The sequence below is a fragment of the Diuraphis noxia genome, unplaced genomic scaffold (genome assembly GCF_037042655.1).
Source record: "Diuraphis noxia isolate RWA-SAM2 unplaced genomic scaffold, SU_Dnox_SAM2 contig0003, whole genome shotgun sequence".
Lineage (NCBI taxonomy): Eukaryota > Metazoa > Arthropoda > Insecta > Hemiptera > Aphididae > Diuraphis > Diuraphis noxia.
In genome coordinates this window covers 59,150,001-59,164,531 of record NW_028301713.1, presented here as the reverse complement: position 1 = coordinate 59,164,531, position 14,531 = coordinate 59,150,001, and the positions used below count along the sequence as shown (strand labels likewise).

Genomic DNA, 14,531 nt, shown 5'->3' with positions numbered 1-14,531 from the left:
TAATAATATAATAACGTTTGGTTATTTCCGTTTAATAAATCGATCGTCGGCGTTCGTGTAGCGTCCTATAATACTCATTATTCATTTGTGGTTTTTATAATATTATTATTTATTATTACACCGCCGGCATCTGGCACGCCGCACGCGTCTTGCAGCTGCTCTGCCAAAGTACACGGTGTCAGTGTGTGTCACGTACACTTGAAAGACGAAAAAATAAATTATTAAAAATTTTGTTGACGTTACGACTACTGTGTACCTCCGCCAAGTAATCGGCTATACTAGTGGAAAGGAGGAGATATTTACTTTCTCGCCCGTTTCGATATTTCGTACACGCATTAATGCAATTTAATGTATATAAATATTGGTAATTATCAATATAATTTATTGTGAATGTGCGCAACAGATTAACTTGAACTTGGGAATTTCCGAACAAAAATACACAAAAGCAGAAGAATCGTGTATAGAACTTGAGTTATAAGCATTAAAAATTTGTATCCTTATGATCAGACAAAACATTTTAACGACTGATTACAACTTACAAAATGTAGTTAATGGGAGGTGCATAATGGTTTCAAAATACGTCCTGTTTTGGATATCTGAGTACCAAATTCTAACACGTTAGAAAACTGAATAGCCAAACTGCTTAACAGTTAGGAAAGTATAACAAACAACGCGAAGTCCATAGAGTACGTACTACGTGGACACGGAATTTTGAATCATCGATCGTTGGGTGAAAAATACAGCGACAGTCATTGCAATAATGACCATATCATAAAATTGTTATTGTTTAAATTGGCATATTTAATATTATTATTACGAATGACGATCAATGGGATACAAGAAGAGAATTCGACTTCGTATTTAGTATTTACTATATTATTATTTATCATATTTTACATTTATACGATTGCGAAAAGACGATTTTATAAACGGGTGGTGTGACGGCGGCGGTCAACCAATATCATATATTCATATGTATAAATCATATTATACGTTTATAGTATCATAAACGTTATGTTATGGTTGAATTGTTGATTTTTCTCTCCCGCCATCTAAGTCGTAAACCCGCCAAAATAAACCCAATATAAACGAATGGTAGGTATAGTAATAATAATAATAATAATAATAATAATAAAACGTACGGTAGAATAATGTGAAAAGAAAAAGATGTATAAAAAGCGAGCGAAACTGTCAGGATTACAAGTGGAGGCGGGTGGTCGTGAACGACATGAACTCTTGTTGTTCGGTGGGTCGGGGGTCGGAGGGGTCGCAAGCGTCGTGAAAATATAAAAGCCGAACGGCGTTGCCAACTGCAGAATTGTTTACCAGGCAACTCTTGCTATTGGTCACACTATCCAGATGTCGCCATGTCGCATTGGCTCGACCGATCGAGGTCACTGCGCATGCGCTCTTACGGTTCAACGGTTTTCACCCACGCCGACAAGATCCAAGAAATCGTGATCGATGCCCATTCGATTTTGGCGACTTGGGGCCCTTAAAAACCATTCGAAACGGAAGTTTTCACGAAGAGAGCATGTTAGAAATCTTCATTCGTAGTTTCCGTGTAATTTTCAGCGGTTTTGAGCCCTGAAACGGGTCTAGTGACCGGCGGACGCGGTCTGGCAAAACATCGATAGTATCAGAGTGTAGTCGATAGTTGAGGGTACGCGCCGCGGTTGGCGTCCGGCGGCATTCCCTCCATTGTTGCCGCCGCTACCGACGCTTCTTCTCATTCGCGAAACGCAAACGCCGCATCTCTTTCCTTTGTCGTGCTAGCTCTACCGTTTATTTATTCCGAGTCCGTTACCGAACGCACAACACAGTTCCTATCCGCTTTTCGCTTGCTCTTCTGCCGACAAACGCTAAAAATATCGAACATAATGGCTGACGTTGTAGCTGATGTGATGTAAGTCTTTAATACCATTATTATTATTTATTATTATTTGTATTATTAAGATTATTATTATTATTGAATGTATGTTGGTTTTGTATATTATTGTTTTGTATTAATATTGTCGCTGTCTTATTCGCGCCGACGCGTCGTAGCCGCGGGTGTTATCGTCGCGACCACAGCCATGAGGGGCCGCTTTTTTTCCCCCGCTCACCGTTATATTAGCGCGCATACCTCTTTAGACGCCGACGCTAATACCGCGACGAGACGCTTGCTCGCCGCGAGTCTTTGACCGCTGCCGACGATCGTCTCCCTCGACCCGTGACGACGCCTCTCCCGGCGGACGCTCGTAACGTCCGTATACCCCCTCACCGGTTAACCGTAACCTACCGTGTTTCACCTAACTCTCATTTACTAAGGGTACATCCGGCTTCTGACGATTTTCGCGGTCAGGCGTGGGAATCACATGTTCGTGCTTCAGACGCGGTTTTATCTGATGATCAAAAGACACTAAGCTTATAGACAAAAATGTCTTAAGCTTATTGACCTCGCAGACTGATTTCGATTTTTTTTCGGATTATTAGTTGTCGGTGGTTCACGTGGTTCGTGATCTGACGGTGCGCCAGCCACACGCATTCTAGATTTTCGCGAAAAAATAAATAACATTTGATTTATAGATAACGTATGTGTGTTGTTGCTTATGCAATTACGCTTTATCAAGTTTCAATAATTAACAGAGGTTAGGCAAGTAGCACGTTGACCCCTCGTTCTTGTAATCATCATTGCCCTCATAATTGGCCCATTAGGTAGTGTCAATATTGCTACTTATAATAATAGCCAATTAATGTGTCAAACTCATGTGTTCGCTTATTCACATATTCACTGTGTAAAAAAAATGTAATTAATGTTTGATAATTATACTCTAATCTTATGTATATGAGTATTTGCATATATCAGGTATATGATTAAATTTTAACTTCTAACCTGCTAAAAGATCAAATTATTATAATTACTTCAATTGTTTGTAAACACCGTGATTATAAATTAAACATCCACTGACCACCTGCTAGAATCCTTATATCACTTGTAATTTTTGAATCTTAGTAAGTCGTAGATACATTAAGATGTTTAGTTAAATCACCTGACATTTGTTTTGTAATAATAGTTTGAATGTTTCTCCTTATGTTTAGTGAAACTGTCACCACCCCAGAAAAGAAAGTCGCAGACTCGCCAGTGAAAGATAAAAAGGTGCCAGATTCTCCTGCCAAGAAAGTTGAATCTCCGTTGAAAGAAAAGGCCGCTGAAAATGGATCTGCAAAAGCTGAAGAGGAAGATGATGAAGTAAAAGAAAATGGTGCTTCAGAGGAGGAAGAAGAAGATGAGGATGTTGTAGAAAAGGAACAGAATGGTGATGCCAAAGGTTTGTTTTAGATAATATTAGTTTATTTTATAAAAACTTGACTAATTAACTTAACATTTGTTGTAGATGACGAAGAAACAGACAGTTGCCAAAAAGGCGTCAAGAGGAAATCTGGTGCTTCAGAAGCTGCTGTTGAATCAGAAGACAGCGAGAAGAAGGCTAAGTTAGAAGAAGCTGAAGAAGATCCAGCTACTGCAGAGCCCCAATTTGTCGAAGCGTAAACACTTGTCCATGACATTAAATTATTCTAGACCCTGCCCTCCTTTTGTTATAATGATAACTACCATTTTGACTTCGAAGCAGATCTCTTTGATTCATGAATTATAAACTCTCCATGTTCAATTTGTAAAAACTGCTCCAAATTATAATATGACGTACAAAATGTTTCTTTTTCTCAAAACTCGACAGCTCCGCGGTACTTTGATAATTAATTAATTTTAAACTTAATTTTAAGTTAATGGTTTTTTTATTTACGTCTTAATGAACTTGGTCAATTTTTATTTTATATCTTTTTACTATAGGATATGGTAAAATTATATTATACAAAAGTATAGTTTTAGACAAGGGATGGTTTCTTTTTAATTTTAATATTGAAAACTATCAATATTTCTCTAAACTACAATGTAAGTAGCTAGAAAATTAGTAGTACCTTGTGGTCCCACTAGTAGGGTTTTTGTATTATATTCTACTTTAAATTTAAATAAATAATTTATCTATAAGTTCAAAGTGGAATACATTTTTAAAACTATAATATATGGTTGTAATTACAATTTACCTATTAAGGATAATGCAGTTCTAGAATTAAATATATTTACCAACGGTAATTATATATATTATATAGTCTATAAAGTCCTACCTATTTTATTTTTTTTACCCTTGTATACACCGCATTTCATTCAATTTTTCTTTGTATAAATTTGGTGTAATTTTTATGATTATTTAAAAATATTTTTCAAAGTTCTGTTTTGGTAATACTAAAAAACTGTGTATCTTACACAGTCATAAATTGTACTGTACTGTATCTGTTTTAATTAATAAATTGTCTAGAATGTACAACATGCATTTGTGATTTATTAGATTAACTTAATCCTATTCAATACCAAATTATTTTTATGACAAATTTTATTAAGTTAAAATGTTAATATTAATCATATGATTATTAAGTATTAATAACACTAATTGGTACTGTAACAATTTCTACAATTAATATGTCATATTAGTTTTTCATTTAATTAATTAATTACAATTTGTATAGGCTAATCAAGAATTATATTATAGTTGCATTTGTAAAATAATAGTCATAATTAAGAGAAAAATTTTTTTTGTTAAGTGACATTTTTAATATAATAATGAGTATTTACTTAGTATCCTCAACCTTCATTAACATAGCCATGAACATTTTTACTTCATAAATTGGTTAAAATTTAGGTAATTAGTAAAAAACAATTAATTTTCATTTATAAAATAATTGATAAAAAAAATGATATTTTTTGTTGAACATAATTATCAGCTTTTTTGTATTTTATTTTTTGTACAATATTTCTAAGGTTATGTATGGATGTAATACATTAACTTATTCAATCTATTTTGGTTGTAACAGTCTCATGGATAATTACATAGATTTTGTATTTTACAATTTATCTTTTCTATGTAGGAATTTTAATTTATTTAACATCTTGAATTCTTGTTTTGGTACACATTTTTATGGTATTTTAATGAAAACATAATATTCTATTGTTAAATTTATTCAAGATTATTTTCTTAATGTATATATTATATTTTACTATCAACACAACCACAAATAATCTTATCCTTCATTTTAAATTCCATCCAGCTCTATTATTGATGTGATCAACCAAATATTAAATGTCTAATACTAAATCGCAATACTTATTTAATCACTGATTGAAAATGTACCATTTAGCATCAATATTGACTATATGCATGTATTAACATTCATAATTAAAATAATATTTAAAGATTTCTGCTTGTTTCTAATATTGTGTTGAAATTAAAATGTTCTGTTTATTTTTTATTGTTGTCTCATTAGTTTTGAGTATCAATTCACAGCCCTAACTATATTAAAAGTATATTGAAAAGCCAATATGAGTAAAATGATAATAGTATTTTGTTTATATGGAATTAGACGAACTACAATAATTCAACTTGTGATGATTTATGCATAACACTATGTTAACAGTTAAGATTTAAATTTATTTTGGCATTTATGTTTGTTAATGTTGTATTGGTTATTATATCATCACTTGAATGTGATGTAGACTCAAAATCACTAGTTATGAAGGATACATATGGTTTACTTGCCAGTGAAATGTACCCTAGTATACATAATATTCTATATAGTATTGTATATTATTTGTATTGAAAAATTTGAAAATAAATATCCTCAATAATCTATTATTCCAACTGTCTATTAGACTCTTGAGACTGCTAATCTTAATTCTATAAGTAAAATTACTGCCATGGTATAAAAATGAAGTTTTTATCAAGGCAATGGTTTTAGTTGGTTTAATGAAAAATAAGAAAGTATTTAAAAATTGTTAAAATGTCTGTATTATATATTTTTCTTGGTTGTGTAGATGGCAAAAAATTATATCGGACATTAAAATTACTGTTAAGTGATGTTTACCATTTTAGAATATAGTATACCTATTAATATAAGTAATATAATCGTAATCTTTCATGACTATGAATGTTGTGACTTATGTTTGAAAGTTGTGAAGTATAAAAATATTTCTTGCGATATGCAACGCTTCCTTTCAGAAAACTGGACACGGTCAGCATGCTTTAAATGTTGATTATTCATGTATTATATTATAATAACAGATTATTATTTAAGAACATATTATAATATTTCATTATCCTGTGGAAACTAGAAAGTAGAAAACGTGTTATGTATGATGTCATGGAATATATTTTAATTTTGTGTTCAGTGTTCATCTCATGACAAGAGTTTGAACTATTATGTACTTAACAAACAAAAACTGGTTTTTTATCGATTGTAAAAAGTTTTGACAGACAGGAACGGCGCTCGGGTTTGCGGGACCCCGTGCAAAATAAATAACAGTCACATTACATATTATCCAAACTAACTAATCTCTGAACAGTATAAAATATAATTTAAGAATTGCGGGGCCTTGGTTATAATTTTAAAATCGCGGGGCCCGGGGCAGCTGCCCCGATTGCCCTCCCTCGCGCCGTCCCTGTTGACAGGTCTACTTTTATTCTTTATTTTTCGATTTAAATCGATATAAATGTAACTGTCATTATTATGCCGTGCGACGACTTCCACATTTTTAGTCAATTATATTGTGTTCAATATTTTGGTGTATTTTACATTGTTATTAAATATTAGAATATACTAAGAATATTAATCTTTTAATTATTCATGTAAGTGAAACAAGTAATTGCACGGGCTTTCAGAGACAAAATGGATTGGAGAGTTGAGTATTAATAAGTTATAGATTATAAATCATTAGTAAATATTAAATAACTAATGAGCAGAGCATGATTATTTTAATATCATAATTTTATTTTGTTTGACACAACGAGTACGAGATCGGTCGCCATTTTTGTTGTTATAGGCAATTTCCATTTACCATTCGCCGGGTGTAGTGTGGCCGTGAGTGTGATTAGGATGACGATGGTCCACACTCCACAAACATATCGTCCGGTGCCCGGCGTTGGCATTTTGGCAAACAGGATATGGGTGAGTGACGACGGTCGTGGCTGTGCAATATGTGCTTTTTCTTCCAGGGTCCGGAAGTTGTCTCTTCCATGGTTTACTCGCAGCTGATCGATCGGCCATTTTGAGAAATTTTGGTCGGGGGAACAAAAAGGAAAAATTCATTCCCTATCAATTTTTCCTATTGACCATTTTGTTTATGTATTTCCGTGATTTTAATCCCATTACCGTTCGTCGTAAGTCGTTGATTAAACAATAATCAATTATGACAGTGCCCGAGCGTTTGCGAATATCGCCGTCGTTCCGCCGAACCAGCCTCGTCCGATTCTGAGGTAAGCCCGTGATGATACACTTTAGGCTTGATTAACTTGACAGTATAGAGACTGTTTCGATTAAAATATAGCGTTGACCGTGCACTGGACGTTCGGCGCAGCACATTGAAAATTAGCTGAACGTCGTTAGTTAATGACAACTCGTTCGTTGAGAGCCCTGGAAGGTAAAAAAGCGAACGCAATGGGCAACGCCGCGACGGCTAACAAGAAAGGCGACTCGGCCGAGAGCGTCAAAGAGTTCCTCGACCAAGCCAAGGAAGACTTCGAGGAGAAGTGGAAAAAGAACCCCACAAACACGGCGGCCCTCGAAGACTTTGACCGTATCAAGACGTTGGGTACGGGCTCGTTTGGCCGTGTAATGATTGTACAACATAAGGCTTCCAAGGAGTATTATGCCATGAAAATACTTGATAAACAGAAAGTGGTTAAGTTGAAACAGGTAGAGCACACTTTGAACGAAAAGAGGATTTTACAAGCAATCAGTTTTCCGTTCCTCGTCAGTTTGAAATATCACTTCAAGGACAATTCCAATTTATATATGGTGCTTGAATATGTGCCGGGAGGTGAAATGTTCTCTCACCTGCGAAAAGTTGGCCGATTCAGCGAGCCACATTCGCGTTTTTACGCGGCTCAAATAGTGCTAGCATTCGAGTACCTACACTATCTTGACCTAATCTACAGAGATCTCAAGCCAGAAAACTTGCTGATCGATTCGCAGGGCTATTTGAAAGTGACTGACTTTGGTTTTGCGAAACGTGTCAAAGGGCGAACATGGACCTTGTGTGGTACGCCTGAGTATTTGGCACCTGAAATTATATTAAGCAAGGGATATAATAAAGCTGTTGACTGGTGGGCTCTTGGAGTTCTAGTATATGAGATGGCTGCTGGTTATCCACCGTTCTTTGCCGACCAACCTATACAGATATACGAGAAAATTGTCTCGGGCAAAGTACGTTTCCCATCACATTTTGGTTCTGACCTTAAAGACCTACTGAGGAACTTGCTACAAGTGGATCTTACTAAACGATTTGGCAACCTAAAGAACGGTGTCAACGATATCAAAGGACACAAATGGTTTGCATCAACAGATTGGATTGCTGTGTTCCAGAAGAAAATTGAAGCTCCGTTCATTCCTAGGTGCAAAGGACCAGGAGACACAAGCAATTTTGACGAATACGAGGAAGAAGCATTGAGAATCTCTTCGACGGAAAAATGCGCCAAAGAGTTTGCAGAGTTTTAAGGTATGCAAACTGTCTATTTTATTTAGATACATTTATACATTTTGTTTTTGCAACCTCAGTACACAATTAATATTAAAATAGGAGGACCAAACTGTTTATGAGAAATTCTGCTTGTATCAATATTATTATGATTTTAGTAGGTTTTTACTAAGATGGCTTTGTTTAGCCAGTGGCGTTCGCAGAAGATCAACTTTGTTCAAGAGTCAGAAAACTCAGAAATATTGTTATTACATCATTGTGACAATGGTACATTTCATACATTTAAATATACTTGGGTATATTTATACAATTTAACAATCTTGCTCTACCTTAGATAAGATACAATCTCTTTTTATATTGATTGTGTTCTTTTGTTAATTTGTTTACAATATTTGAATTAATATATTTCTTTTGATCCTTTCTTGTTGTTAGATTTTGACAAATTGGGACTTAATAGATAATTGAAATATAGTTATTTGTAAAAAAAAATAAACGTATATATAATATATATTATAACAATAATAATAATAAAAATAATTATTAATAATTAACTAAATTAAAATATTACTAGTTGTTACTTATATCATATTATTATTACATAATAGTATATTCTGACCTCTGCGTACACCACTGCCTAAGTTTTTTCAAACCATTTTATTTACTCAAAATAATCAAACGTGGTTTAACTAACTATTAAAATGAATAGAACAATTTTTTTTAGCCAATAATTTAAGTGTATACGTAAAGAATTTTCCTCATCATAATGTATTATTTTATGTTTAAAATCGGTGCCATTTGTATTGAACCACCATTTGAACAACAGGTATCCGATTTCATTGCTTTTATTATCTGTTTAAACATTTTAAAGAGCTTGTCTAATATTAATTACTGTATGGTGATTATTATTGTTAATATTTTTTTTTTTTTTTTGGAAGTGGATAGTTCCTAGTGAAGTCACATTATAAATCTATAATCTTAATGCAATTTTTTGTTCATATAATGTTGACCAAAAAAATTATAATAATAGTAAAAATATTTTTTTTCTGAATGATTAAATCTATTATTTTAAATGCTAACATTTTGAAAATAAATTGCATTTAAATGATGTAATATTTACTTTAATGTTTTAGCCCAAATGTAAAGTTTCTTAAATCAAGTTTGATTAATTGTTAATTTTTGTATAGACATTTAAAGAATTTTAACTTGTTGTATGTTATTTATTCTTGGATATTTTTTGATGTTTTATTTGGAATTCACTAAGAACTATTCATTTTGTATTCTGTTTTGTTTTTCTTTATACATATTATGTATCTATTTGTTTATTTATTTTTATTTTGTGTCGAGTGCAATGCTATAATGTGTTAAATGGTTTTTTTTTTTATGTAGAGTTCACATTGAAAATATACTACAAAATATACAATAATAATTAATATAATTATAATTATAGATTTAAACAGTAAAAGATATTCTAGATATTAGCATTTTATTAGGTTTCTTAAAAAAATAAAATATTTTGTCCCATTAATTATACCTATTTAATATATAATGTTAAATTGGCTTGCCAACATTTTGTGACAGAATACTAATACCCATGTATGTATTTTTTGTTTATATATATACTAAGCTCTAACTGATATTTCATTTTTCGTGCGGAGTTCAGGGTATGTTTCCCGGAGTTAGAAGCATCTACATATAACAACTTGTACTTAACTTAAAATTATGTTTTTCTTTAGGTATCAGTCTTGAAATGGTGTCAGCTCTTATGATTTTAAGTTAAAATAAAACTAAAAATAATTTTAATAATTATCGCTTTACTTATCTACTTATTTATTACACACCTACAGTCTTTTTGTGATTTCTCCTAAATTAATTACATTATTATGTTTTATTATAATTATTTGTTTGTCATTTTGTAAGAAGCACAATCTATGAAATCATATTCTTGTTACCAATATTTACCATGTTTAGATTTTTAATGTGTAATAATCTAAAATTTAGTCTAAATGAGCATTGAAGATCCCTAGTCAGTATTTCAAACATCTAAAATAATAATTATTGTTTTATAATCTTTCACTTTATTATTGTTTAACTTTTGTTTTTCGATTGTCTATTTTTAGTTACAATTGATGAGTATTATTTTAAATTATTATTATGTTTTTATTATTATTAATTAATTGTGATGTTTTTGTTTTGTGTTTTAACAAATCATTAGGCTATATAATAAAATTAAAAATAATATTTCTAATATTTTAGATGGCATTTAATATTAGGTATTGTTTGTGTATGAATTTATGTTGGTTTTATTTATATTTTATTTTGTAGTGTTCTTTTAGATCTATCATAATAATAATTATTATTATAATACTATGCTGTATATATATTATATTTTATTAAAATCATTTAAAAATAATATTTTTGATGTTTTGATGTATACAGTTATATACCTACATTAACATACATCAGTTTACCTGATACCCAGATATTTAAGGTGGATAATATTAAAAGCACAGTTTAAAACAGGAATGCTGTATTTTGACATAAAATAAAATAAGAGTTAAACATTTTAAGTCATTGAGTTTACAATTAAAAGAAATACGTACAGTAAGCAATTATGCTAATCTATTACATTATATTATCTGTTAACACTACTGAAGGTGGGATAACATTCACAAAACAATGGATGGATTATGCTTAAAATAATCATTGACTTGTAATATGTCTATATATATAATATATATAGGTATATATATATTTATATTATTATATTATTATATATATATATATATAATTCATATATTTATATGATATTTAGTATTTATTTTAATGTAGTAGTTTGTAATTATAATTTTTAACAAACTAAAAGTTTAAGGTGTAAGAAGCTTAGGAAGCATATCACTGCGACGTCGGCGACCTGGACCACCAGCAAAATTAGCTGCTGCCATGCCCATTAAATGTTTTGCCGCTTGTGTGCCTGAGTAGCCTCGGCTTAAGCCCAAATCGAGCCCACGCTTAGAACTGGAAAACAATTAAAGCACAATTTTATAAAGTTAAAATATTTAAAGTTGTACATAATATGAACGGTTTTTAATTTCTATTAAATTCCTGAAGAGCTCAAATTGATTCTACATAAGTATTGAAAGGTTAAAGTATGCAATTTAGCCTTTAGAGCAACTTATTAGTAGTGAAATTTACCAACAGGTAAGTTATGTAATTATATTGTTATAAACTTTAGTTTATGATTAAAGTTGTTGTATCCCCTCAGGAAGTTTAAAAGTGTATCAATGTTTTGCAATGTTGGATAATAACAGTTCATATACCAACCTTTGATATAACATACTATATCTGTTTTTATACAATACTTGGGGCATTTTAATAGTATTCTTTGTTTTTTCTTATTCTAATATTTGAAGGTACAATATATTTGATTTTAATGAAATATGTAATTTGCTTGCTTCTTATTAAACCAATTTAAATATTTTTTTCACATATATTAATAATTATTTATTTGTTTTAAAACAAATATACTGTACATATCTTTACTTATGTATAAAGTTAGCAAGTAATCTAAAATGTTAATCATTTAAAACAATGTGAATGTATCATTGTTACAGAATAATTATGTACTACATATTAATATATTATATAATCTATAAGCTTGGTATAAAATATAGCAAGTCAGGGCATTTATGAGTTAAAAAGTTAAAGTTAAGTTACTTTTAACTAAGTAACTAAGTTATGTAACTTTTATATGATATTTTATATTGCCTATATATCAGATTATTAATTAAATTTGTGTAGTCCCATTAGGTTAATTTTTAATTTTTAACTTATAACTTCAGTTAGTTTGATTTTATCTTTGAATGGCTTTTTTTAGTGTAATTTTTTAAATTTTTAAATGATTTGTTTTTTGACGAAGTTGAATTCTCATTTATTATATTTCATTATATTTAAGTTTTTACAAGTTTTATAAATATAGTATGTACTTAAACTTTAAACTTAACTTACTTTTGTAAACATTGAATTAGGTAGTTAAAATTGTCATGATATTGGTACCTATGCATATTTGTGACTGATATTTTATACATAGTCACGTATAGTGATTTTTATAATTTGTTTTCATGTTTAAATTAACTTTTTATAATTTTATATGTGAGTTTCTGATTGGTGGTGTGTTTGTGTTTCGAGAGGGGAGAGTTTAAATTAGTATTCACTTCCTTTTTTTTTTTTTTTTTTTTTTTGGCATTGCTCATGTGTGTACAAGTTGATTTGAAATTTGATTATTTGTAATTGTTGCAATGACAAAAGTGTAGTTAAAATTGTATACCTATTGTATAGCCATAGTGAAGGTACTATATTGATCAATATTCAATCTATAGTTTGGTATTATAAAACATGATTGTGATATGTGAGTTATTAAAAAAAATATTAACTCATATAATATATGATACTTGCTTACATATAAAAACCTCATAAATTTTAACGAATTTCAAATAATTGATGTTACTTATTTTTTCAATTCAAACGTTTAGCACTTGGGTAAACAGGCTTGAAAAATTGTATTTTACTGTAATCAACATAGGTGGTAGGTACTCACCTATGGCTTATACGTTTTGATAAAATCACAAAAAATCACATTCAAGGAATGTAACTATATAAGCAGTCGAAATGTTCGAGATCTTAAACATATCAAACCCTATTAAATAGGTACCGTATATATTTTTGATATACCTACCTACATAGTCTTATAATAAATTATTTAAATTTTAAAACTAACATGTAAAACTACCTAATGTTCTTGAGGATTAATTAATTTTATAATTCTTATCCTTTTACAGAGAAATTATTTTTAAAATTGTTTCAATATTTATAGCGATTAATCGATAGAATGATTTATTTATCGTTCCTCCACAATTATTATTATTTATGATATAAACAACTGACTACTAAACATTTTTTTATGATGTTAATTTATAATATTATGTTTCACTAGGTTTCATGAATATTAATATGTATTAGAAAACTGAACAGTCAACACGGAGTAATAATATTCCCGTTATGGATATTGCAAAATTTAACTGACAGCTGAGTTGTTGAAGGTTAGTAGTAGGTATCTGCGAAAAGTAACTATTAATGATAGGCCAAAGTAAGCAATATTTCCATATAAGATAAAAATAATATTATTCTATGAATCCTAGTTACAATTTATATAGTAGGTACATAATTGTACTTATGCATAGGATGGAATCAGTTTAGTATTTATAACCAACTAAAATTGAATAAATATATTAGGTACGTACCTACTAAAATTAGTTACCTACTTACCTAGCTATCTAAATAATAAATATATTAAAAATATTTTGAAATTTAATATTATGGTATATTTTACCACCCTGGATTATACAACTTCCCTAAGTTTTGGTAAATTGAAACAAAAATATAGATATAACTACAATATGAACAGCTATGTTTGTATGTGGTTATGTGGTACCTATAATCGGGCTATACTTACTAAAATGCGTACATATTTATGTGCAGTACTATAAATTTAAAAAGGTTATAGGTAGTCTTTCGTAAAAAAACAATCAAAATAGTTAAATGCCTAGGTACTCTATTGTCTCTTTACAACTTAATGGTTCTGAATTTTAAATTATTTAGAAAAAAAATTGAGGTTTAAATGTATAGGTATAGGTATTGGTTATTATTAGTTTTAATAAATTTTCTTAAAATTTTTGATTCGGTGATTAAAACACTAAGGGAATTGGTTACAAACAACAATATTATATTTATAGCAGTATTATGTTATGTTATGAACGTTTCATCTTGAATCAAGATTCTTGATTTTTGAGATTTTGATTTTTCAATTAAGGTCAATGTTTTTTAAATAGGTTCAAGGTTGATAAACTATGTGTTTAATTGGATCGAATTCAATCTAAAGTTAACAGGATCCTAGCGAGGATAAGACAGA

General features: G+C 30.2%; 3 protein-coding genes across 4 annotated transcripts in view; 2 read left to right on the top strand and 1 right to left on the bottom strand.

The window, feature by feature from the left end:
• Positions 1-1,698: 1,698 nt before the first annotated feature.
• LOC107166378 (uncharacterized) lies at positions 1,699-4,367 on the top strand. Its single transcript, XM_015515056.2, has 3 exons — positions 1,699-1,906; positions 3,082-3,311; positions 3,378-4,367. The coding sequence occupies exons 1-3, from the start codon at positions 1,881-1,883 to the stop codon at positions 3,530-3,532; spliced, it is 411 nt and encodes a 136-aa protein (XP_015370542.1). The 5' UTR covers positions 1,699-1,880; the 3' UTR covers positions 3,533-4,367.
• A 2,778-nt stretch (positions 4,368-7,145) lies between these two features.
• On the top strand, positions 7,146-13,572 carry Pka-C1 (Protein kinase, cAMP-dependent, catalytic subunit 1). 2 transcript variants are annotated; one of them, XM_089221820.1, is made up of 2 exons: positions 7,146-8,587; positions 13,557-13,572. In XM_089221820.1, the coding sequence occupies exon 1, from the start codon at positions 7,480-7,482 to the stop codon at positions 8,584-8,586; it is 1,107 nt and encodes a 368-aa protein (XP_089077946.1). In that variant the 5' UTR covers positions 7,146-7,479; the 3' UTR covers position 8,587; positions 13,557-13,572. The 2 variants fall into 2 exon arrangements, with proteins under 2 accessions (XP_089077946.1, XP_015370659.1); XM_015515173.2 differs by lacking the exon at positions 13,557-13,572 and having other exon boundaries at positions 7,147-7,346; positions 7,418-10,460.
• Dh31 (diuretic hormone class 2) overlaps positions 11,077-14,531 on the bottom strand; it is a 51,330-nt gene continuing 47,875 nt past the window's right edge. Inside the window, exon 4 of the mRNA XM_015509424.2 lies at positions 11,077-11,581. Coding sequence (XP_015364910.1) covers positions 11,431-11,581 — 151 coding nt within the window. The 3' untranslated portion in view covers positions 11,077-11,430. The remainder of the gene's footprint in view (positions 11,582-14,531) is intronic.

Bases quoted from the DNA above. Each gene is read 5' to 3' on its own strand.
- LOC107166378 (XM_015515056.2), top strand. From the start codon at position 1,881: ATGGCTGACGTTGTAGCTGATGTGAT. The intron at 1,907-3,081 runs GTAAGTCTTTAA...CCTTATGTTTAG, and splicing joins GACGTTGTAGCTGATGTGAT to TGAAACTGTCACCACCCCAG. The intron at 3,312-3,377 runs GTTTGTTTTAGA...CATTTGTTGTAG, and splicing joins ACAGAATGGTGATGCCAAAG to ATGACGAAGAAACAGACAGT.
- Pka-C1 (XM_089221820.1), top strand. From the start codon at position 7,480: ATGACAACTCGTTCGTTGAGAGCCCTGGAAGGTAAAAAAGCGAACGCA.